This window comes from Pleurodeles waltl, chromosome 10 (assembly GCF_031143425.1).
Source record: "Pleurodeles waltl isolate 20211129_DDA chromosome 10, aPleWal1.hap1.20221129, whole genome shotgun sequence".
Lineage (NCBI taxonomy): Eukaryota > Metazoa > Chordata > Amphibia > Caudata > Salamandridae > Pleurodeles > Pleurodeles waltl.
This window is the reverse complement of record NC_090449.1, coordinates 55,607,278-55,633,706: the sequence shown is the minus strand read 5'-3', so window position 1 is coordinate 55,633,706 and position 26,429 is coordinate 55,607,278. Positions and strand designations below refer to the sequence as shown.

General features: G+C 45.3%; 1 protein-coding gene across 2 annotated transcripts in view; it reads left to right on the top strand.

Annotated features, from left to right (window-relative positions):
• The window catches only part of LOC138261027 (metalloproteinase inhibitor 1-like), a 74,597-nt gene extending 50,459 nt beyond the window's left edge, over positions 1 to 24,138 (top strand). For both annotated transcript variants that reach the window (XM_069209640.1, XM_069209639.1), the window contains exons 6-7: positions 4,932 to 5,053; positions 23,583 to 24,138. In XM_069209640.1, the coding sequence (XP_069065741.1) occupies positions 4,932 to 5,053; positions 23,583 to 23,732 (272 nt within the window). In that variant the 3' untranslated portion in view covers positions 23,733 to 24,138. The remainder of the gene's footprint in view (positions 1 to 4,931; positions 5,054 to 23,582) is intronic.
• Positions 24,139 to 26,429: the final 2,291 nt, after the last annotated feature.

Below are 26,429 nucleotides of genomic sequence, written 5' to 3'. Positions count from 1 at the left end.
TGCAAACTGCGATTGGTTTGCGCCCGCGTTCGCGGTCACAAAACAATCCTACATTGCACTGCGAGTTGCAATTAGGAAGGGAACACCCCTTACTAATTGCGAGTCGCAAACCCGTTTTGTGATTCGGTAACCAGGTTACTGAATCGCAAAACTGGGTTTGTGCATCGCAATGTGCTTTTTGCATGTCGCAAACAGCGAAAGTCGCTGTTTGCGACATGCAAAAAGCTACCTACATGTGGGTCTTGGTCCCTAATTAGGTCTGGTGTTAACAAAGACATTTTGTTTTTATTAAACTTCTATTTCTCTCTCTTTCGGCTGGCTTTACTGTGAGTGATCGCATTCTGCTCTTCCACAAGGAGCATATTGCCACACAAAGTAGTTTTGTTCAGTGTCAGGAACTACAGTGGCAATCGGTGATGTAACGAAACTGGAGGGTGCCCCTTTGCAAAGAACATGGAGGAGCCCCCTCTCCAGACTCACCCAGGGCAGGTGATGTGCTGGAGGGGCCCCCTGGAGGGCGGCTGCGGGGCTTTGTTATGCCGCTGGTGGCAACGTGTGCTTTAAGAGTTCAAAAACTTTTTGGGGGGGTTTTGCCAATGTTTGTTACAATGTTGAGGGCCTGGTAGCTCCCACAACAATAAAGTGTTACAAAAGCCATGTCAAAACAAGACACGCATTGATGAAACTAAAAGACTTATAAAAATATGTTGGATCAGTTGGCTTTGTCAGTGTTTGTTTATTTTCATGCTTCCCATAATCGTGTTGAAAATGGTTACACTGATTTTCCATTAGAAATATTTTTGGGAAATACTAGCATGCATCAACACATTTTACTAAATGACACTTCATTTGCATATTATCAGAGAGCATTCTGGGAGCATTATACTTAGCCTAAACTTTTCAAACATGTGTGTACACGTTTTTTTTTTTTTTTTGTACTGGAACCAACGTCAGTAGTGAAGTGTGACCTTAAAACATTTATTTACAGCACTCACCCTAATAATTAAGGCTTTCAAATAATGAACCATAAATACAAGTTCGAACAGCATTATCTTTTGGAAACATATTACCTCAACTGCAGAGAATTCCACTCTCTGTAAACAGGCAGCCAAAGGGTTTGTGCTGCAGGGGGTTGGGCCTACTTGTCCCAAGGACAAAGTAAACATAAAAACTTGTTGCCCTTGACCCCAAACAAGATGTCCCGGGTCGGGCGATAGGAATTCCACATCCCTGGGCCACAAACCAGTGGTCTACTTATTTCAAGGCAACTCTCAGCATCCACCACCAGGAGTGGAAATGTGGCTCGTGCAGGTCCAGCAGTAAAACCTATTCTTCAGCTATTGACCAGGGGCTAACAAGTCTTCTGGCTACATTTCGAGGCACTCCGGAAAAGTGTGGTACCAATGCTCCAGCAAAGTGGAGACACAGAAGAGTACCAAAGAATAATTGGGTGGGCAGTCTGCCGAAATGCCATGGAGCTTGATAATATCGCTGAAGAAACCAACGAAGATGAATGCCTGTAAAATGTAAAACTGGCACTGCAGCAAGAGTCTTAGAAGATATTTGTAGCCCAGCTTCCAGTGCATGATACCCAGACTTGGAAAACCCTCATCCAGGTGTGGAGAGGCCATGCAGTCAGGGATTCGTTCCCAGCGGGAACCACATCGTGGTCCATCATATTCTGAAAAAAGCACCATGGACACCAAAGGATGACCAAAACTAAAGCGAGATTCAGGAGGAAGGTGTAATTTCTGAGGATGAAAGGAGCAGTAGAAGAAATTATTAGAGAGTGCCATGCCTGTCAACTAAACAGTGACACTGAGCGACTAGCTCCACTGATAACCACAAGTGCATGCATATCACCATGGACCAGCACTGATTCTGCAGCTTTCTCAATGGGAGGACAGATGTTGGTCACCATTGATGCCCACACCCAATTCTCCATGAGTGAACTGGTGAGCAGCCCAACGTTCAAACATGTGAAGCTGCAGTTGGAGAAAATACTGCCCTCAGTCGTTTGCCAAAATAAATCAGATTGGATAACAGATCTTACTGTCAGTAGAATGAATTTGAGAACCATAACAGCTAAAGATCAACCACTGCAGGCACGGAGATTGCAGCAACGAAGAAGTGAGCAAATGACAGGGCTACCAGGTTTTGATCACAAATTGGCGCCTGTGGTGGGAATTCTGTGCCCCTCTTGAAAAAGGAGAGCGGACTGTTGTAGGAGCAAAAGGAACAATGATTACAGTGCAAAAAGGAAGATAAACGCTTTATGACTTAAGAAAATCCCAAGAGCACCTGGATACCCTCTTGGGGGATTAGTGTGCTATACAAATCAATATAACATAACATAACATTTGGTGCAGTTGAGGAATCCCTCAGGTGCGAATCCTGTGCTTCCTGAGGAGTGTGGTAGATCACTGTGCTCTGATATAATCAGAGGACCCATCAGGTGTGAAATCGGAAGCTGAGAGATTATGCGTGCTGACTGATTAAGATTCTGCAACCTAAATATTTGTGAAGGCGCTGTCAAGTGTAAGCCAATTGGGGACGGATGTAGTAAGCCACCCGGCTGCATGTTAAGGGCACACACACGTCACACACACCTGGAGGTTGGGCTCAGCTGAAGAGATAAATAAACAGCAGTAGGCACCACCCGTGGCCTCTTTGACATAAGTTCCTTGCATGGCAGTGTCTTGTGTATTGGTGCCGCATGGGCAGACACAGAGGATAGAAGCAGCTTCCACATTGGGGAGGACAGATTATGGGAGTGGTAATCTTACAAGTATACAGACATAGGGGGTCATTCTGACCCCGGCGGTAATTACCGCCATGGCGGAGGTTGGCGGTAGCACCGCCAACAGGCCGGCGGTGCTCCGCCGGGCATTCTGACCGCGGCGGTACAGCCACGGCCAGAAGCGGAAAGCCGGCGGTGTACCGCCGACTTTCCGCTGCCCGTCAGAATCCTCCATGGCGGCGGAGCGCGCTCCGCCGCCATGGGGATTCTGACACCCCCTACCGCCATCCTGTTCCTGGCGGTTCTCCCGCCAGGAACAGGATGGCGGTAGGGGGTCCCGCGGGGCCCCTGGGGCCAATGGCATGGGCACGGCAGGGGCCCCCGTAAGAGGGCCCCACAAAGTATTTCAGTGTCTGCCTAGCAGACACTGAAATACGCGACGGGTGCAACTCCTAGTGGGAAGGTTGATTTGCCCTGGGCTGGCGGGCGGTCTTTTGGCGGCCGCCTGCCAGCCCAGGGCAAATCTCAGAATCACCGCCGCGGTCTTTTGACCGCGGTGCGGTGTTCTGACGGCGGTACCTTGGCGGACGGCCTCCGCCGTCCGCCAAGGTCAGAATGACCGCCATAATTTGCAAACAATAATAGTGGGATCCTCAGTCCATCATCCCATCAAATACGTATGAGTAGGTCATTTAAATATAAGCGTAGCAGGAGTGGGACAAGGACACACCAAGGGCATAGTGAAACACCCGCTACTCCAGCTTCAATAAGGGTTGCCACTGACACATTAAATGGCTCATATTGACCCTTCTTAACTTTGGCACCTTCATTGCAGGGCACAAGATAAAAGAAAAATCCAATAATTTGCAAAGTTGGAAAGAAGATACAATGCTACATACAGCTGTGGGGTGGGGCAGCAAGAAGAGACAATAACAAGAAAACATGGTTAGAGAAAGTTACTCCTCCGTGGCTGTCTTGTGTCTTTTTTTTGGGGACAGTTGTGTTAGCCAGCCAGCAACTCTGATGGTGGGGTGGTGAAAGTGGTATTCTATTGAAATTAACATGGCAGATTTAAATTAGAATGCCAAAGGCCACCATTTTCATTTTTTGCTGCAGATAGAGGAAGATGGTAAATGGAAATGCTTTAGCTGTATGCAAGGCCACTGGAATTATGTGGCAGGAAAAAAACAAATTATAGGCAGCGTTGACCAATTTATGTGGCAAGAAAAGTCCTGTTATGCATTTACAATACCAATTGCTCTAACTCACGCAAATGCGAGACCCATTGCATTGCAAATGCTTGTTAAATATCCTGTTGTCCCATGGGTTTCTACCCCAGATCTGTATTTTAAGTTATCTCGACATATGGGTACAAAGTATTTGTGGTCATTAAATTAAAGGACACATTTACTGTTCAGTGTGCTTGACATTCATTCTGTAGCGCATTAGTTACTGGTCAGTTACCCTCCACATGAAGTTGGTTTACACACAATACACAACCTGGCAACAACCCAAAAAAATACACTGCCTGCACAAGCAAGAGAACCATGTAGCTCTGTGGCCTGAAAATGAAGGCTGCTGCATGGGCCCCTCGTTGTAACTGTGTCTTTTTCACCCTTGAGCAGGTGTAAGCAGGTTTAAGCTTACCCTTCTGTTTGTAACACAAAGCACAGAGGAGACACTGATTTCCAGGCTCAGCACTGGTGCACACCCAAGCTTCACAACCTTCGCCTCCCCACCACATGCAGCCAGTTGTGCTCACACAGTTGCTCCAGAAACCCACACTCAGTGTAGGAATGTATCTCCACTGAAATCCCTGGGTGCCTCACTGGTCGAGGTGCAACTGCTGCCTAGCATGCAATTAAAAAAGAGGATCCCCTTCCCTATTTTAATAAAATGGCAGAATCCAGAGGCAAAGCTGTCTCATGTCTGATCAATATGGACTGATCAGAAGATGGGCAACACAACTACCAATGACCACGTGGGGCAAAGCGCACGCTGTTCTCTTTGTAGGAGCATGTCAGCCTCTGTAAGACATTTAAAAGGACCTTTAATTTTTTTTATTATTATTATTACGTTTCATATGAAGCTTCATAACGTACAATTGCTGTTTTTAAGCGCTGTAAATAACAGAAGTTACTGTGACCTAATGTAATGGAGACCATGTTTTTTTTTTGCTGATGACTGACAGGTAACAAGTGGGGTAACCGTGTGGATCTCATCTTTTGCAACTACATCAAGAAATGGAAAGATGTCTCTGAGCAACAGATGCAAGGCATCCGAGGAGCCTATGCACAAGGTTGCAGTTGTACGGTGAGTGTATTCAGATTCAGATCCTAGGAAGATGAGCTCTGATTGGCTTGCTGTGAGGGTCTTATGCTACAAAGAGGATACTGTGAGGGCCTTAATGTAAGTGAGCTTGACTTCACCACCATCATGCCAACTGCATGCAGCTAAGGGGATTAAAAAAAATAGCCAAACTTATGTAAATATTGGCTTCAAGAAAAAAAGCATACACCCTAGCGGTTGCTGGAGAACTCAGGTGCAGTATAATTATTTGCAGTAATCATATTTTTTTGCATAGAACGTTATAATGTGGTCATTTTTGGAATTTTGTAAAGTTGCAAAGTTTATATCCTTCACAAAACTTCTCTCGCAGAATAATTTGCTTGAACACTCTTGATACCATTTCATTCATTGCGTGGTGCTGTGGTAAGACTTTCGCAAACATTTTTCTTCATTGGTTTTAGTTGGTGCAGGCAACACTGTAAATCTGATTTTTTGATCTTACCACAAGCCTCCCCGGCTCTCTGAAGTCTGAAGTCACCCGTGTGACATTATAGGCACCTATTAATTGTCCGTCCCTAGAATCTGACTTTGTAACTGACTGTTTAGTCCATATTGGCTCAAAGTCCCGCTGAAGGCGCTAGGGTACTAGGTATTAATATTGGTCTTCCTGAGTCAATGCTAGAGTAGGAAGTCAAGTGTGGATATATATACCAGCCTATGATATCTGTGCAGTCCAACTTGGTTGACATTTTCAATTGGGAAAGGGGTTGTTATTGCACTTTTCTGAATTTGGCTCCACACGTAGCCATTTTATTTCCCTGTGAGAGCCTTTTTCAGGGCCAGCCTTTACTGGTGTCTGCGAAGGGTCATGCAGTTATGCCTCTACTTGATCCATCATCGCTCCCTGACATTCAACAGTTAAATTGATGACCAGGAGAATGGGTTGACAGCGGTAGGCGAATGCCATGATTGGTGCTAGAGACAGTTTGCCTAGGGGTGCAGGTGGTGCAGAGTGGTGTCAAATCCGGTCCATGTGGTCACTGCACCTTGGCATAGGATTGGGCTTGTGGACCACATTTTTTTCAGTTTTTCTTAGTGTGTACCTGGTCATCAGTTCAGTGAACGGTCTACCGGTCCTGGTAATTTAAGTGACGAAGCAACAATGATAGCTGAGGATCCATAGGAAACTCTGCAGTTTTTTTCAGAGTGGTGGTGCCTCCTAGTTTGCTGGGTCCACTTCTATCCCTTGCATGATGTAAACGTGGATGCCGTGTTAAATGCTGCACGTATAGAGCTGATATTTGCCCAGGATAGCTTGATTTCTTTATTCCTCCAGCAGTTAAGACCCTCCAGCACTCTCCCAACAATGATAATATCATTGAGGTTCACTATTAATACATGGCAATGACTGATTTCGCCCTGAGTCACTGAAACATTGCTAATTCTCCAGACAGGCTTTGAGAAAGTAGCAGAACTCATGTAGGCACCAATGGTATACAAAACTGTTTTCTCCAATCCTCATTCTCCCTTGGGGATCTGATAATAACTACTCCTCAGATCCAGGAAACAAATGCTTTCAACCAGGCTGTTTGGTGTATTTGTTGGACTGGGCCTTCTCTACAGGAACACTCCCACACTTTTTGCCTTCAACCCTCCTTTTTTTCCTAATTTGTTTTTGCTTGCCTTATGACTCTGCATTTTACCATTGCTAACCATTCCTAACGTGCTTGTGCACACTCCCTAAGATGTGGTAAAGTTGTCTTACACCTAATCGGATATATAATTTGTTTTAAGTCCCTAATAAAATGCTACTTCGGCATTCAGCACTTATTGTGCCACCAACTTAAGTACCCCTTTAAAACATGCCTCAAGTCTGCCACTGTAGCCTTTATGCAGTTTAAAATTTCCAATTAGGCACAATACCCTCCTTACCAAGCCTTTGAGCAGGTGCCCTGAGTTGTAAGCTGACCCTGTGGGTTGTAACACAAAACACAGAGAAGCTACTGATTTCCAGGACCAGCACCGGTTCGGACTCATGCCTTACAATACTTTCACCTCCCCACCATGTGCAGCCAAGTGTTCTCACACATCCAGGTGCCCCAGAAACCGTCCCCCAGTGTAGGAGGGCATCTCCACTGAACTTCATGGAATAGGATGCTTCACTGGACATGCAGTGCACTCCCCTTTTATTACATATAGGTCACCCCTATGGTAAGCTCTAGGTAGCCCAAAGGACAGGATTTATTGTACCTAAAAGGTTGGCCATGTGCTTTCAAGCTTTACATGTCCTGGTAGTGAAAAGCTCCTAAATTTGTTTTTCTCCTCTGTAAGGTCTACCTCTCCCATAGGATAGCATTGGGTTGAATTGTTAGATTTACTTAGAAAATTCATGTTTGATGTCTAAGAAATTGTAATTTAAAATCCTCTTTAATGGTATAGTCCGATTTTAAGTCACAATTTTCAAAATGCCACATATGGAAAGCTGGTATTTACCTACCATATTTGGTGCCTGCAGTCTGTTCCTGAGTCACATGACTCATTATAGTTGTAAGCTGGACTTTGTACATTCCTCCTAGACAGCCACGCAATAGAGGAATTAGGTGGGTCTGAATGGGCCATCGCTGGCAGGTTGGGGAGGGACAGGGCTGGGCACAGCCCGACTTGCAATTCAAAAGGCTATGCGCTGCCTGTAGCTCCTTGTTCCAGTAGGCGGGCTCGGGGCAGGGCAGGGGAGTCAGGAAACTCCCAGGTCTTCAAAAATCTCTAGAAACTTCTCCTATTTCAAAAAACGCACCGGGTATAAAAATAGGACCCTCAGTCCCCTAAAAATAGGACCTTTTAGTTCACTTTTCTGGACCTATGGAAGGACTCTCTCTAGACTGCCTGCTACTGAGACCTGCTGTATACTTCAGAAGATTGCTTTGCTGCACCTTGAAGGACTACTGAGCTGGCTGAAGTCTGATTTGAACCCTTAAATGCCTGCCCTGCAGTGTGAGCCCTGCTCCACTACTTGAAAACAGGGATAGCAAAGTGACTCCAAGGGCTAGTTGGCAGGCCTCCTGATCAGAGCCTCAGGGACAGAAAAGGCTACCCCCATCTTGAACCCACACCTGGACCCAATGTGAGTGAGACCTGACTGTCCAAGTAGTGGATTTCCAGTCCCCTGGTAGCTTAAATTCAAAATTTGGTACATCAAAACGTTTGGGGTACAAAGTGCTCGGAAAACGAAGAGGCGACCGGAACCTACGTTCTCCTTGATCTACCAGAGGTGCAACACTGGACAGCCCTACTTCGCAGCAGCTCTTACTGTGTTCTGCTCTGCAGCAGCAAATCCTGTTCAGTGGCCCTTTGCAGAAGGGGTACCAAGCCTCATGGAGCCCTTGTCAGCTACAGCGTGCAGCTTCGTCCTGCTGGAGATTTTTGACTTCAACAAAAATGAGACTAAGTCCGAACATAGAAATCTTCACTGCAACTTCATCCAGCAGCTCCCGAATGATGACGCCTCCTCCTCTGACTCCGCCTGCAGCCTTGCCTCGCTGAACTTTCCCTTCCTAGACAATATTTCTTGAAATATATAAGTCCAAAGTTAAGCGCTGACCCAGCCCAATCCACAATTTGTATGAGGCCCGAGCTCCATTGAGGTCGGTCATGTTTTTTCCAACTTTGACCCAGTCTCATGCGATTAGATTTCTGAGGTTGGCGCCTTGGTCTTTTAGGCACTAGTTTTTATCTTAAACTTCAAAAAATGATAATTCTAATTTTACTGACTAGATTTTCATCATTTTGGTGTCAAATAATGTATTGAAATTTACTCTACTTTTCAAAATTGCTGTAGAATTTGCTTTTGTTGTGTTTTCACTTTATTACTGTTTGAGTGCTACATACATACTTCACACATTGCTTTTCAGTTAAGCCTGACTGCTTTTGTGCCAAGATACCTGACTGTTAAGCACAGATTCATTTAGTGACTTTTGTGGTTCAACTTGACACGGACTGTAGCTTTACAGTCCCACCCCCCTCTACCAACAACCCAATTTCTCACAGTGTTGTTCACACAAGACATGAATATGTTATGTTAACAGATTTGAGTGCTCCAATACCTATATAGGTGTCCTAGTGCTGGAGAATATATTAGCAAAAGAATCAGAATCTATAGTCATTAGAGTCAAGTTTTAACCCCTTGCAAACACATATGTGATCCCCTAATTTACGCACGTGGCTGGAAGTGAGTTCCACAATTTAGCAGCAATGATGGGAAAGACTGACCTCCAAGGCGGCCCCACTTAAATCTGGGAACCACCAATAAGGAGGTTTCACTGGATCTAAGATTTCTACTAAGCGAGTACTGGCTAAATGTCCCCATGCTTCATAAAAGCCCTGTATGCACAACACAGTGATTTATAGCTAATCCTCTTAGAAATTTGCAGTCAAGGCAGAGAACGTAGCACAGCAGATGAAGTGCCATGGGAAGGCAGACCGAACAACAACTTGGCTGCAGCATTATGCATGTGCTGGAGTCTTTTGAGAGGTCCAGTGTGGGAGCCCAAAATAACAATTCTACAGTAGTCCGAGTGACTCAAAATGGTCGCCTGGACCACAACAGAATGCACAGAGGACGGGAGCAACAGCAAACATGTGTGCATACCCGACAAAAGAATAAAGAGATAGGAATGTGATTAACATGTTTGGAAAGGGATAGATTTGTGTCCAACATGAACGAAGATTGCAAACTGCCTCTGATGGACTAGGGGCATCACTACAAGATGGAGGCCAGAAATCCAGAGAAAAGGACTGATAATCCTGCTACTGGTAAACCATACCACCTCTGTTCATGGAAATTCAGGTCATTTTCCTTTAACCAGGAGCTCACTGCCAACACACGGATAAGGTAAGTGTTAAGAAGGCTTGTCTCAGTGGTGTGCTTGACAAGAATTATTCCTCTGTTAAAGGTGTTATTATTGATGCAAAATGTGCCCTCATTGTCTTTATTGATAGGCAGTGAAATTTACAAGGGGTCTGAGGGCTGTGAGATTCCTGGGTGTTTCTGCTACATTCAGATCATCAGAGCTTCCAGGCACCTCAACTGCTCTGGTGCTTTGCTCTTTATATGGACATCATACTTGACCCTGCATGCATATCCAGTGTCCCATTCACAGGCTGAGAATATGACTGCCCTGTGCTGCCAACTCTGGTGCCACGTTTTCCGTTCAGATTCTAACATTGGAGATTCACAAAAATGAACTTTGCGAAGTTGAAATTAAGGACCTCTCAAACTGTTGCCTGAAATACTGTGATTCCCAGATACAGGTGAGGAAGTAATGTTCCACTTAGGAATTCAATGGGATGATTGGATGCCTCATAAGGTTAGCAAAGGCACTGTGACCAAGAAATGCAGCCTGTTGTTAACGGTGACAAGGTGTTTCTGCACTGATGTGTTTCAGAGTAGTAAGCCCAAACCAGAAGCTTCCCTCAAACAATCCTACTTCCAGAAACTTTCCATCACAGACACTTTGCGCTAGAAACACTGAGCACAAACCATCTATATTTATTTTTAAGAAATTTGCGAAGGTGACTTTGCTCACTAGTCCATATTCCTCTTCATCTCTTACCAAAGATGCTTGCTGGTGTAGGGGGTGCACGTCCGTTTTCTTGACTTAGACTTGTCCTGTCATTTCTCGGTTCATGTAGCAACGTTTGGCGTAGAGTTTTATAGTGACCTGTAAGCCCCTGTCCAATGTGGATAAGCTGTACTGTCCTCCAGGTTCTGGAACGATTCTGTATAAGGTGTCACGAGGACTCACTGGGTGCTTTTGCTTCACAAGGATGTGTGCATTTTTTACTTTCACCAATCGCTCTATCAGTTTTCCACCCTGTAAGTCTTATCTTTGAAACCATGAGGGTGTAGAGGACTTTGGTGCCCCCATTATTGTCAATTTATTATTTTTTATTTGTGTCACCCGAGTATTATCTCTGAAGGTTCTCTTTCACTTGCAGTTAGTTGCTTGGGTGGAGAAATCCATCACATGCTCTCATCTAAGCCACATTTAAGATACCGAGATGTAGAACTTGCAATGGGCTGGATTACCATGCAGATTGTCAGCTTTTTAATACCAGGTTTCCCCATCATAAATCCTAAGGGCTATTATAACAGGATTTTTGTTCATGTGAATTTGGGATTCCCACCCTGGAATTGTGGGGTTTGACTGCCAGTGCTAGATGTTGCTCCTGAATCTCCTGTGATGTGAAGCCTGATTTGACTGGCATGCAACAGAACCTCTGCAGAGCCAATGTCCGACTGATTATCCTGCATGCTAGTCCATACTTGGTGTGGCATGGTCCACAATATTAGAGGGGGAATACCAGTGTAACACCACTGGGTTTGAAAGAGATACACCATGTATTGATATGCCAGCTCCTGTCCCTACAGCTTTATGTTGTTGTGCCTACTCTGCCTGGATTGCCACACACAAGAATTCATATCACTAGGATGTAGTCTTCATCCTCTATCCAGGGAGAGAATTGATCTTTGTGCATATCTGCTCTCGGGTCCTTGCAGTGACCAGTTCATTCTGGCATATCTCAATGGTGAATTCAGATTTGCATATAGCTGGTGTTAAGCATAATGTGCAGGTGACCAATCGGATCACGTAGCCTCTTGTGTCTGATTAGTACAGGTCATAGTTGATGTGTGGAAGGCTGGGTACTTCCAAGTTCATGCCTGGATGCACAGTGACTCCTGGGTAGTTTGGATGACTATTGATCCCCACTTTAGGGTAAAGACTAGTCTGCTAGTGAGAAAACAGGGAAAGAGGGCATTAACTTAGGCAGGGATCTGCAAAAGTGAATAATCATGCCAGTCCCTAGCACCACACATAGCATGAGCAATGCAGAACACTATTGAACTCTCAATACCTGCAAGAAATAGCAACAGTGCGCCATCTACAGAAAAGAAAAGAAGCAGCTTAGATATACCCCCAAGTAAGCTTTGCACAATACTCTATATTCAATTTATGTGAATAGTCACTACATGCATGCATGTGTTTGTGGACTAGAGCCTGATGGAAATAAAATACAGTTACTGAAAACTGCCCCAAAATCTTCACACCCAAAGTATACACTAGAATACAACCTTGACGGATAGGGCTAAAGGACGCACTTCTGACTAGTAGTTAAGTGTGCTGTAGATAGTTACCGTTGTAGCAGAGGCTTTGCTGATACTTCAGGTTTAATGCATAGTAGAATGCAAAGCAAATTTAAAACTGCACCTCTCTAGCCATGAAACATGATGGTACCTCAGCGTATGGACAAGCAGGAGAGCTCAGGTCGCAACAGGAAAATGTGAACACCGCAGTTGAGACAAAGCAGGTATTGAGTAAACTACCTCTTTGTTTGATGCAAACTGGGCAGCAATCCCAAGCTGATAAATATTATTGGGTCTTGTTCTGCTGCAGGATAAACACGTCTTCAGCCCACACCAACAAGATGGTCATTTGAGAGACTCAGGATATTTGATGGATATTAGTCTCTGGCAATATTGGTGGCTTGGATGGTCCAGTGAAATGTGGAGTTAACAGAGAACTCGCTGAGATAGGGAACATCATGCAGTTTTTCAGGAAGTAAGTTGTCTCATCGTCGACAACTGTATCAATAGTTTTTATGCAGGTCTTTCGTTCCAGCCTCCATCTTTATGCATGTCCAATCCTCCCATAAGAATCCTATCTTCCCAGCAGTCCTCATAGCCTTCCAAACTCAGGGTGACAACATGATGAAAGATCTTACAGTTCCTCCGTAATTAGATCAGCAGGCACTTAAAAGACCACATCAGTCAGTAATATCTCTAGTTTAACAGGCACATTAGGGTCCAGGTGTGCACTGCAGACTGAGGATAAACAAATCCCGTCCTAGCACTTGGAAGACTGCTGCTGATATTGGTCACCAGATTAACTAGTTTGCCCTAATATGTACCTCTGCCAATTGAGCACCAAACATTTCTTGGTCCTTGGACCTTGTCTTTTAAATGGGGTGCGCTGTGGTGGAAGTAGTTATTACCCTAGTGCAGGGGTCTGTAATCTTCTTCAAGCTCTCTAACTCACAGTCTGCCCCAGGGGCTCTTCCAGAGCTCAGGAAAGAGCATTCTTATTAAAATGTCACCCTGCGTGAGAAGCCACTCTTCATTAGCTGAACACTGTGGTATTATGGAGATCCTTCCAAAAAGAGACCATACTGATACAGAATAAGGGAGCAGCCATAATGGGAGGATTTAAAGGCATTTCACTCTCAGATTCTCTACAGTAGAGGTTTTTCCCAACCCTGATGTAGCAGCCACCCCAGACTCATAAGGTACTTCGCATTTTTCCTTACCCCACTAGTAATAACTTCTACTTTTTCTACGTTTCCTATAGAATTTGAGTTTGGCTCCAGATGGGAGAAGGTGTACTGAGATGAAGGATGGGTGGGGCTGACACTGGCTAGTCGCAGCCAGATGGCTCCTAAGGAAATATGTTCAGCTCCGGACTCTCTGGTGACCTGTCCTGCAAACTCTATTTCTGTGGATACTCCTTTACCTTGGGTGGGGAAGCAAGCTTGCCTCATCCACTCCTGCAGCTGAATACGTAGAACCTTCCAATACTTTGTGCGGTGGCAAAACATCAATCTAAGACTAAGAAGAACAAACATACTAGTGGCCTTAGAACTATATATCTTGCTGACACTCTTAAAACTACATCTCTCACTAAACAGGTAGACACGTTTTTTAACGTGATAACTAAAACACCCTCTGTGGCCTTAGCTATCACATCTAGTACTTCTAACATAATCAATACTCCTGTCAGTCTAAAAGGACCTCAGGTACTTGGACAGAACCTGGCACCTAGAACAAAGTTCACTTAGGCCCCAAGGCAATTCCAAGTTTCCTCATACATCCCATGTAGATCCCATGTTCAGGTCACCTAGGGATAACTGAGCATTAACCATAGGAATGTCGTTTTCCATATCTGTGTCTTCACCTACATCTCAGACAGCAGCTGGTTTAGTACTGCCACCTACTTGAACCACAGCCTAAACTTCCATCAGCCCACCAGACACCTCAGCTTCGCTTACCTTTCTCTAACTCTTAGCCACTGCATCAGACGTAGCAGAAGTAGAGGTCGCTTCTTCTCCCGTCTACCATCGAAAACATGGTATGAGCTATCCTTTTATCTCCGGACCTCCCCATCTCTTCCAGAGTTCCAAAAGTCTCTGAAGAGTAGGCTATTTGGCTAATCAACAGGACCCTTCCAACGCCTGGATACCCTCATTGGTGACAAGAAGTGCTCTACAAATCTGTTGATTGATTGATGGGTCCTGATACTTTTCCACCTGATATCTTTATTACCGCTGGTAAAGACCTGTGCTTTTCACTATCTGATGTTGCACTGAACAGAGGATGATGTGGGGTTAGATATTGGCAGTAACTCTGTGTCTTTGCCACATTTGACCAATACTCCATGATGGGATTTGTGCAAACAGTTTTCCTCCTTTTAATGACAGTTCACGCCTATACTACTACAAACAGACTAACATCAAGCACAGGGGCCAACACTGTTGAAATTCCCTACACTGAACCCACTGGAAATGATATCCTGGGCACTGTGTGTAACCTATGAAGGGCACATTGTGAGAAGAAAAGGAAGAACAATGCACCATCTAAAATGACAAAATGGATAATTCAGCTTAAGCCACGCTTGTTAAAGAATCATCACATAGGGTCTGACTTTAGAAGAGCTGGTGGCAGGAACTGAAAAAGCTAAAGACACAGGCACAGGCAGTAATTGATACCAAACTACCCAAAATGCTTTCATGGTAAGATAGACAGCTTGCAGAATCAGCTGTGCCAAAATAATCCTAGAGCCATTACGATTCAGGAAAAGACCCAGGGCATAATACTAAAGCGTTTATTATTGATCTGTTGAATAAGCGTCACACTGTGCCAGCCTTAGCAAGTACTGCTGGCCCATCGGTAACCCTGTCACCTGTGTTGAATCTTAAGCCCAGACTTAAGTCTTGACCCTCTTCTTACTTTGGGTGCAGTTTCCTTCCTTGAAAATCAATCAATCATATTTATACAGCGCGCTACTAACCCGTGAGGGTCTCAAGGCGCTATGGGGTGGGGGTTACTGCTGCTCGAAGAGCCAGGTCTTGAGCTGCCTCCGGAAGGCGAGGTGGTCCTGGGTGGTCCTGAGTTGGGCAGGGAGGAAATTCCACGTCTTGGCTGCCAGGTAGGAGAAGGATTTCCCACCTGCAGTGGTTCGTGGATGCGAGGGACGCGGCGAGTGCGAGGCTGGTGGAACGAAGTTGACGGGTGGGCGTGTAGAAGGTGAGGCGACGTTTGAGGTTTTTCGGGCCCTTTTTGTGGAGGGCTCTGTGTGCGTGGGTGAGGAGACTGAAGGTGATCCTTTTGTTGACGGGTAGCCAGTGCAGGTGCCTCAGGTGGGCGGAGATGTGGCTGTGGCGGGGTACATCGAGGATGAGGCGTGCAGAGGCGTTTTGTATTCGCTGAAGACGTTTCTGAAGTTTTGCGGGGATTCCTGCGTATAGGGTGTTACCGTAGTCTAGGCGGCTCGTGACAAGGGCGTGGGTCACAGTTTTTCTGATGTCGGCGGGGATCCAGCGGAAGATCTTTCGGAGCATGCGGAGTGTGAGGAAGCAAGAAGACGAGACGGCGTTGACTTGTTTGGTCATGGTGAGAAGGGGGTCCAGGATGAATCCGAGGTTGCGTGCGTGGTCTGAGGGGGTCGGTGTGGTGCCCAGGGCCGTGGTCCACCAGGAATCGTCCCAGGCGGACGGGGTGTTTCCGAGGATGAGGACTTCCATTTTGTCTGAGTTCAGCTTCAGGCGGCTGAGTTTCATCCATTCTGCGACGTCTTTCATTCCATCCTGCAGGTTGGTTTTGGCGGTGGCTGGGTCTTTGGTGAGGGAAAGTATCAGCAGAGTGTCGTCGGCGTAGGAGATGATGTTGATGTTGCGTGCGATGTCGGCGAGGGGGCTCATGTAGACATTGAAGAGAGTAGGGCTGAGCGAGGAGCCCTGTGGGACGCCGCAGATGATCTCGGTGGGATCTGAGCGGGACGGCGGGAGGTAGACTCTTTGGGAGCGGTCAGAGAGAAAAGAGGCGATCCAGTCTAGGGCCTGTCCTTGGATACCGGTGGAGCGGAGGCGGGTTATTAGGGTGCGGTGGCAGACGGTGTTGAAGGTGTCGAAAATGTATATATTAGTTGCATAAATGTTAATTGCTAGTGGCAACTCCTTCAATTCATAAATCTATTTAAAAAGAAAGGAGATGGTTTATCTTCTGGAACTTGCTAGACTGAATGTAATTTTTAATTTAAGACAAAATTTGCTACCTTACCAGTTCAGGTAGAGATTATGCTTCAGAAGTGAAAATAGGTCCATTAGCAAGATGTGATATTTGGCGAACAACAGAAGTAAAACCAGGGCTATAATTGTGTAATTAAAGGGTAATTATTTTGGTCTTGCCGTATGTAAACAGTCTCAATCAGCTTAGTAAACGCAGAATGGTCAACAGAAGACATTTACACTCTTTGCTTGGACATTGTCTGACTGCAAGAGGAACATATTTCACAGCAGGACAAGCCACATTTGAGACCGATGGGATAATTTACATTAGCTTATTCAAATCAATCTACCTTGATTTAGGAGTAGCAAAAACGGATCCCTAATAAATGGCATATAACCAAATCCTCAGTTAACGCACAGAGATTCTGGGTAATTGGCTCTTTTGTCTTCACAACGAGCATCTGTTAGTCTGCAGTATGCTGCATACAGGCACAAGGTAAAGAAGGCACAGAAAAGAGAGGAGATAGTTATGGGGGAGTGAAGCAATACCGGGAATGTAATGTTCTCGAATAAAAGCAAAAAAGCCTATTTAAAAACGGAACTCTTAAATGAAGTGACATCTTAATAACATACATTTTTATTACTGTCAGACCTTTTTTTTCCTTTGGTTCTGTTTATCTGTGTCCTTCCTCCCAAAAAACTCAAATGATTTAATTGGATAAGAACAGCAGACATATATTATAATACAATATCAAGCATGTGCCCAGTTACTTAGATCAGCCTTCGAGCAAGCATTTAGTTACCATGCAGAATATGTTGCTTTTTTTCAAAGGCTGAAACAATGTACCTTATGCATTCCAAAGAAAACACTTCCTAGGAGGCAGATAGATACACTAAACAGCTAATTGCATGAAGAGGGAATTATTTATTCAGATAAAGCCCATTTAGGTATATTGTTTCGAAAAGCAGTGAGAAAATATCACACTAACAGTTTTGACTTCTAGCCAGACCGCAATATAATTACAATGTTTGTAAAAGACGTAACAGAATGGCCACATAGCTGGTAATTTAGCCTAATGGCTCTTTTAGTTCAGGTGTTAGTTGCATAGGTGTACATAAAGTAAAGGGAAACTGATACAAGTGAGTGGGGATGCTTCCACCCAACTTAATCAGACATTAACAACATTCTTGGGAACAAACCTATTGTTATTGGCAGTTTTAGATTAATAGGTAACTTCTCCCACCAAATTATGCTGCCCTATAAAACATTTTAAAATGTTAAGCTAATTTCTGCCTCCACTGCCATGGATTGCATTCTCTCGGCTCCTACTGCACTTCTGATATTGTTACTTTACACTCATCCCTCAGCTTTATATTTGCTTAGTTTTTCTGGCCCCTTTCAGCAATCCTAAAACTCTCTCCTCAGAACTTTCACTGAGTCGGATCTGTTTTGGTCTCCAAAGTGTGCAAATGCTAGTGCAGAAGCCTTCCATTCTCTCCTACCCTCCCTCTTACACTCTTGAATTCCATTCCCTGTGGTTGCCCTGTTCCTGACTTCGACTGTCCTTTGTCACCAGCTTATTCCTTAAACTCTTTAACCATATTATACCTCCACTTCCTAAGCCACCGAAGCCTGAACCTGCTCTCCACCTTTCTGAGTATTCATTGTAGTGTTACAGAGCGCAGGCGCACAGCGTAGACGCGCCTTACGTAGTAACCACAGCGAAGCATTGAATAAGAATGAGAATGAAGAGGGGGGGGGGGGAAGGGCTGAAAGAGAGTAGTGCTGGGATGCGTATGAATGAAAGAAGGAGGGTGAGCAGTAGGGAGTAGCAGTTATAAGAGGAGGGGCGAGAAGGCGCGAGGTGGTGGAAGTGCGGGGTGAACTTGTGTGTGAAGGAGGGCAGAGAGGGCGTTAAAGAGAGGTGGAAAACACATGGAGGAGCAGGAGTCAGATAGTGAAGGAAAGAGCAGAAGCAACACCGGAAGGCGGGGTTTGCGGGTAGAGGGGGAGTTCAGAGAAACAGACATTGTCAAAGGAAGTGGGGGGGACCAAGGAATGGGGGAGGAGGGGAGGCCGGGAAAGGGGGACGAAAGGGAGGAGGTAAAGTCAGATAGAGAGAGGGGGTGGGAAGGGGGAGTTGTGAGCGAGTGAGGGGAAGACGAGGGGAGAGGGACTGGAACAAGGATGAGGCGACGGGGCTGGAGGAAAATAACACAAAAACTATTACAATTTGGAAATTGAGTCTGGTATAGTTTAATAAATTCCAGTGGGGGGGGGGGGGGGGGGGAGAGAGAAGGTGTGGAAACAGGGGGTGGGACCTGGGCCGGAGGGTAGATAGGAGACAGGAACAGGGAAGAGGGAGCCTAGGGGCAGTGGAAAGTGGGACAGGGAGAAAAGGAGAGGGGACAGGTGTGAGAGGGTGAGGGCATAGAGGGAGAGCGCGGAAGACGGAATAACATGGGGGAATTGGTGGGAGGGCTAGGGGACAGGTGTGGGACAGGGCGGGGGGAGAGAGTGTGGCATGAGGGGGAGGAAGAGGGATGATAGGCCAGGGTGGGAGAGAGGAGATTAAGGGAGGTGCTGCAGGTAAGGGAGAAGGAGGCAGGTAAACAGTGGTGGCTGTTGACCTTTGAAAGTGGGGGGCGTAAAAGTTTGGGATGAGGGACTTGTGGCGAGCGAGCGTAATGTGCGAGCCCGACTGTCATAAGTGGGTCTCAGGGGGTTCTCCCCCTGAGAAAAATTGTAAAAAAGATTGGGCAAATGGTGCATTTTCAAGCACATTTGAGAAACCCAGCAACTGACATACATTTTAAACCAGACAGGACTTGTGGCTTTGTCATTAGTGGTTGTTAGCTGTTTAAGACAAATGAGTAACAATGATTATGTTGTAAATAATATTGAAAATTTTCTAATACTGGAATTGTGACTGTGAATTAAACGTTACTCAGGCCTGTGCAAGGGGCAGTGGTCTTCAGAGTCTCAGCCTCTCCTCTTATGCGCATTCTGTGTTAGACACCTGCATCCTTTTCTCTCCGCATCTCGTCCCTATGTACATCTTATCATCTTCAGCGGCCTCCTGACACTGAGCCGTGGATGCACTTCCTCGCATCTCCTTGATTTCACAGCCCCCAAACACACAACGCACCGACTCACCTCTAAGCACTGTACTTTCATTCACTTCCGCCTTTTCAATATTTTGGCAACTGTGTACCTCCTTCACCAACAGTTGCACAGAATCACAATTGCAACTGGAATGAGTGACCGTAGCTCTATTTGTTCAGCAGAGAGGCCAAGGATTGGATGGGCAGGTATCCTGGACACCTTTTTGACCCACTGACAGACTTTGCTTCACAGCTCTCAAATGATCTACGCATCTCATTGATGATCTACGCATCTCATTGATGATCTACGCATCTCTTTGAAACATACACATGGCATCTTTTTTCCCAAAAAAGTTTTTTTTCCAATCAGAAGATAACATGAAATTAAGCAGTGCATTCTGTTGCGCCCCACTGTCACATTTGGCAGCATGAGTTCGTGCTCAGTGCCACAGCTGCCATGTGCGAACTGCGAAGGATGGTCTCACAAATCAGGCCTGATTTCTCCTTGACTCTGATCAATATGTTTATTATCACCGCAGAAGAGCGTCTGAATGAATCATTCATTCGCCTTCGAGTGGCCGCGACACTCCCCGCCCTGATGTATGTGCCTCAGAAGCAGTATGTCCTGCCCAGTCACGCCTCCCGCGGGGCAGTGCACGCTCGAAAATAATCCACGCACGCTGCCTAAGGGCCTGCAGTACAGCAGGAGACAGGCAAATGCCTGACCCAACCTTGGCAGCAATTCAAGACTCTCTTCTGTTTCCAGGCAACATATCACTGTTTTTAGTTCACTTGATTACAATTATTTCACTTTTACACACATGGTTTGTCCTGAAATGTTTGAATTGGGTTATTTCACTCTTCATATATCTAGTGTGTCAAGTTGTGAAGCCCCACTGCCTCTACCTTTGTTAGGACATGTACACTCAAGCCGTATACATATTTTTACGTTCCTTGGAGTGTTGCTATTTTTGTAGGATAAATGTGTCAATTTCTCTTTTTTAAGCGGTGGGGTTGGCATTGTAAAATTACTTTACACAGAGGGGCGGGGCCACAGTAAAAAGTTTGAGGATCATTGCCACAGAAACAATTCACTGCACAAGTCTATACACACACACACACAAACGTGCGTGGACCCATCTTAACAGCAAGAGAATATCTCACTGAGCTATCTTCTCTAGGGAAGGATCTCGGTCATGGTCCAGTTGTGTAGCACGCACTTCTGCACGTGTTAAACACGGCATCACGCCATGACACGCATCCCAGGAACGTGAGGCTGAAGGAAAGAGACTAGGCGGAAGGGGAGTGTGCCCAGAAAGGAGAGACGCTCTCCTGGAGGCATGTGTACGGACAGAGGCTGTTTTGAAGAATATGTTAGAGTGTGGAAATAAAATATTAAAGTAACATGATAGGGTAGGCAGTAGCGGAAGCTAGAGCGTTTCCGGAAAAAATGACTGGGGCAAGGGGAGCAAAGGATTGAGTGACTGGGTATTGAAAGGGAGGGAGGAAAGGATCCAGAGAGAGGGTGGACGGAATGCCTATAAAATGCGCAACATGTGCGTTGTTTTTCATAGCACTTAGTACCGCTACTCTAGTTTCGAAGCCCTGTATAGAACAGGTGTTGGCGTTTTCCAGTTTCATGAGACGCAGTGCGTCGGCCTTGGAAGGATGAACGGGTGGGTTGGTCATTGCAGGAACCTACTAATGAACTGCCAGCTCCAAACGATCTGAGCAGCAATTGCCTAACCCACTGAGCCACCTCAACGGCCACTTCTGTGTCTGTTCAGACTTACATCACAGCGTCTCGCCTCCAGAGTCTGGTGTCTGGTGTCTGCTGTTCATTGCCAAGTTTCATCTCTCTGTCCACCTGCCTCCGCTCGCGCCAACTGTGCTCCTTCCTCATGCTCTCCTCGTGCCCGTCATGGCCTCCGCTTCCTCGTACCTTCCGGAGTCTCTTCTCTTTGCTTTGAATGAGTCTTCCCCCATTTCATGAACACGTCTGGCCGGTTCCGTCTCATCGAACCCGGGCCAGTCTCAGCTGTCCCTGTAGGTACAGCCTTCAACCTCCCAGGCGCAGACACCCCGCCTTCCGAAAATATAGTAGCGCCTAGAAGTCAGTGCTCGCCATCTGTGCTGTCTATGTGGAGAAGAGGCAACACAAAAGGATGATGGACGGAGTGCTGAACAATGCAAACACTCACCCCCAGTCACAGATCTGGGTTTAATCCATGTTCTTTTGCTCACCATGCCACCCCAGTTTGGACCCAGCCATATGCAAATCAGTCTTGACCTTGTTCCTCATGGGAACAGTCCGGCCAGAACTGCCAATCCAGGTCCTCTCTGGACCGGAAACAAGCATCCTGGGAGCGGTTCGGGCTAGACTGTTCCCATGGGGAACAGGGTCATGACTGATTTGCATATGGCTGAGTTCAAACTGGGGTTACGTGGCGAGCAAAATAACGATGGATTAAACCCAGATCTGTGACTGGGGTGAGTGTCTAGGGGATAACCTGTCAACCTTCCCCGCGATAACCTGCCAGAACAAACCCGGTGACACAGCAGCTGCCTCAGCGCTTTACATAAACAGTTATAAACACATTCAGTGTAATTCACATGCATGTTTAGTAATTACACAGGTACAACACTTGGGGAGATTAAGTGATTGGCTCAGAATGGCAGAATGTTGAGCCAACGCCAGGTCTCCGTGTTCTACCTAATCGCTAACATGGAACCAGGCCCAAATGACGAGGAGTGGAGAGCCCTACAGTTATAGTACTTATTTAACTAGTCGTATTTGGGAAATTGCCAGGCTGTTGTTGGCTCCCGTTCCCCGCATTTTTAATGAACGGCCATCGTTTAGTTCTCAGCGCTAACTCCAGAGGTAACGCCTCTATGATAACTTTGGCGAATTTGCAGTAAAATTTGAAAGTTCCATTCGGAGAGGGACGTAGTGCTGCTTCTCTGAGCTGGCGAGTTCTTGTTTGCTAACATGTTTGTATAAATGAGATGTTTTCTAGTATACATTACTCGCAGGCGCAGCACTCCTCACCCCCGTCTTTGCCACTCCCTGGGCTGGGCACGATAAGGTGGCAAGAGAAGCAACTGAATGAAAGGCAGCAGCGAGCTGTAGAAAATGACCAATCACTGCATGTAATAAGTAATAAAGCCATGCTGTCATTGGCCATGTTCTTCTGTAAAGCTAAACCTCTCACCCCAGTGATGGCTCCAAGACTGAGCCTACTCCTCACCTCTCTTGAGCCAATCCAGACGCTCCTCCCTTGCTGTTTATATCAGCAAGCAGTATAAAAGCAGCACCATGATTGGCTGGTGCAGGGAAAGTCAGCGCTCCTTAGGAGAAACAGGAGGCTGCCGCCGTGATCCCTGGTTCACTAACATTATGATGGAAAGGCCTTAAATGCGCATGTCCGATTGGTCATAGGAGGACACCTGTCCAACCCGACATGCGCACTAACACATCTTGCCACCCAGGCAGTCTTCCTGTTGCTGTTTATAATGATGCTCCAACCCTCCACCCACTCATGTATGGAAAGCCTGCTGCCTGCAATGAGCTCTGCGGCGGCTGAAATAAAAGCACTGCAGCTGGGAATATAAATGTTCTAAATGCATTTATCATTTGAATTTACCATTTTTAATACATGAGCCAGGTGGCAATAATTACAGGGGGGGGGCAACGCCCCCATAGGGAAGCCGGCGCTGCTGGTAAAGACCAGGTTATGAGGATAAATGGAAAGGAGTGGGAGTGGGCAGGTGGGAGGAGGGGGCGACAGGGCAGGAGTGTTGGCCAATGCATGAAGGTGAAGGCTAGGTTAAGTATAGCACTTTCACTTATTAAACAAATATCTGTACAATGGTAACATGGCTGCTTATTATTTTGGCAGAGACCTTGTATATCCTACCTGCTAGGATTGTGAATGGCATTAATTGTAAAATGGGCAAATTATTTACTTTGATTCAAGTTCAGGCGGATAATAATGTGGTTTAAGGTTCAGCTACAACAGTTATTGAAATTGAATGGCTAAAAAGTATCATGACCTGTGCTAATGTACTTTTATCTAACACAATGGTGATATATTTTTTTGTATTTATTTCCTAGATTGTCAGAAGCAGCCAAGACTATCAAGACAACTATTGTGTTCTTGATCAATGGAATGAATTGGAACCAGTGTTCAGCGACCAGGACCAGAAACAGATGTGTGTCCCGAATGGGCCTGGCAAGTGCACCTGGAAGAATATTGAGTATTGAGTAGCGTATCATGGGGTAGTCTCTTGTGGGGCATTTCACTGTTTAATATCCTAAGAGTGTTTAAACTTCATGTTTACCATTGAATGAACAATGTTGAGGAAATGGATACTGATGTCAATTGCAACACCAATTTATGTGAATTGTAATCAAGTCTTGCTATATATATTCATATGAACACATCTGGACTCCGAACCAGGTCATTATTAATTCGTGAGACATGGCATGCACATAAACAGACTTTGCCAGGAAATATTATGTGTAATAGTGGTGCAGTCTTTTTTCCACTGCATTTTTGTAGAAGTTTACAAAGCTCATGGGATTTAAAAAAAATACTTTCAAACGTTGCTTAACCAACGTCAGCCTAATTCTGCTTCCCCTTTGAATAAAGAGAACTGAAGCATATGAAGTCTGTCTTGTGATCGTGTCTTCCAAAAAACTGATTCTTGTACCTAGGTCTTACTTTTGTGAAGAAACGCATTTGTGTTTTTGTCCAATGGACTCACCCACTTCTTTTGATGACTGCATCAGAAAAATTAAGGAGTCACAGAGGTTTATTCTCCATAATTTGTAGAATCCCTGATCTTCTTGGTGGAAGGTGATCAATTTTCATGCAGTGTTCTCCCAGATCTAGGTAACGGTAGACAATGGTATCACTTCCCTGCTCCAGAAACAAAGGAACTCTCAAAGTTTGCATCCACAGGGATGGTGTTGGTTTGCAGCATGCCCATGCGATAAAGGAAATCCTGACATGACCTGCGGAAAGGCTTTGCCAAGAAATCTCTATACTGAGGTAAAGATGGGCGTGAACAAACCAATCACTTTTGCCTCTGATGCAAGGCTTCATGAATGTTATGTGTGAGGCAAAACGGTGTTGTTTGGTTTAGGAGTCTGGGGTGGAGGTGTATGACAGATGCAAGAACTAGGTGGTTTGCTGGCAGGTAGTGGGAACGACGTCTCATGGTTCCGCATTCTAGCTCTTTTTATTATCTGTGTTGTGATATTGCAGATTGGGGGTTACAACACAAGCAGACATAGCCTGTGAACATGTTACTCTCTGTAGCAAGTGGTGTCTTTGGTGTAGGCTAGAAAAACAGCCACCTTTCTCCTGAATAAATTGTAGTGGTGGGCTTAATTTGCGTAATTTACTGTATCGTATTTATGTGAAATTCCGTCAGAATTACGCTAGATTATGCAATTAGCATAACTCAGTAGTTGGCATTCTTTTTTTAGTGCAAAATGCACAGTTTCATCCAAAATGGACCTAAGGATGTTTTTGTGCCAAGAAAATAGCACAAAATCCATCCTTGCATCAGAACACAAAAGCAGCAGTTGCTCACTGAATTTGTTGTTCCTGTGCTCTTGCAATAGGATGTTTGTGCCACATTATGCAAACGGGCTTAATCGCTTAAATTTGCACCAAATGAGTACTGCAAAGTTAAGAAAATTACTCAGATTTCTCCGATGTAAATAACACTTGCCCAGGTCTAGTAAATTCCTGGTGCAATGAAGGCACCTTGGGTGAATGTGGAAAAGAATAGGAGAACATTTAATGGACTAGGGAGATTTAGTTCAGTGATCAAAATCTTGAGTGGAATATATGAATTTACCAGTATAAAGACAAAGGCCTGTGCAGAGGTGAGAGGTCTGGGTGATACTTGGGAGCATGGACAACATCAGGTTAGGGTCTGATGTATAGAACAGAAAAACACACCACGGAAACAGATCAACAGTTTAATCCTACTAAAAGAAACGGATAACAAGTATAACTAACTAGCATACACACCTTGCAATTATGTATGTAATTTCTCAATATGGAGTGCATTCCCTTTCATGAAGAATGGGCTTATTCCTGTACACAAGATGGAACTCTGGATTTTGTTGCAGTTGAAAAGTAGCAAATGTGTCAACATATGCAGGACCAAAGCTAAAGGAAGTCTGCGGGGAACAGTAGCAGAGTAGGTTGAGTGGAAACATTCTGCTATAAGTTCCACACCTCCTCTCAAGCGAATCGATGAACAGGTTGGGTGTCCAAGTAGCAAACACCTCTGCTCCTATTCAGCTGAAAACATTAATGAGAAGTATCTTACTTGGCTTAGAAGCTGTGGTGTATGGCTAGCAAGCAGATTTGCCAGGGTGGTGTGTCAGTGGCACACCAGCTGACAGGGAGGATGATGGGCATCAGACTGCCATCATGGTATGAGGCCAAAGGGAATGTAGAAGTATGCCACTCGTTAGGTCAATCCTCTCATTCTCCTGTGCAAAATAATGCATCATGGGATGAGCTGCTAAAATTTGTATTCTCCAGACCTTGATGTTTCTGCAGCAGTGGCTTAGCTTCTTCTCCTCTTGCCAGTCAGCAAATGAAATGAAAGCAAACCCTCTTCTGAGGGTTGCAGTGGTGACTAAAGCCAGTACACCCAATCCCCCCAAACACATTTATTTCTTGTTGAATATAGGATGGTGTACAATGCGTGGGTTCCATCCGTCAAGGTTTTCCCTTCTTGAAATTTTCAGGGAGTCTCCCTGATGACATAAATGCCAAGGGGTCAGTGAGGTATAGACAACTAGAACTCTGCATGTAGTCACCTCAGATCTTCCATGAGGTTCACAGAGCAAGTACCACAAGTTTGTTGTTTATGTTTCTAGGGTTCAACACTAGTCATGGAGGAGTCTGAATCCAGGAACTGGAAAAATAGT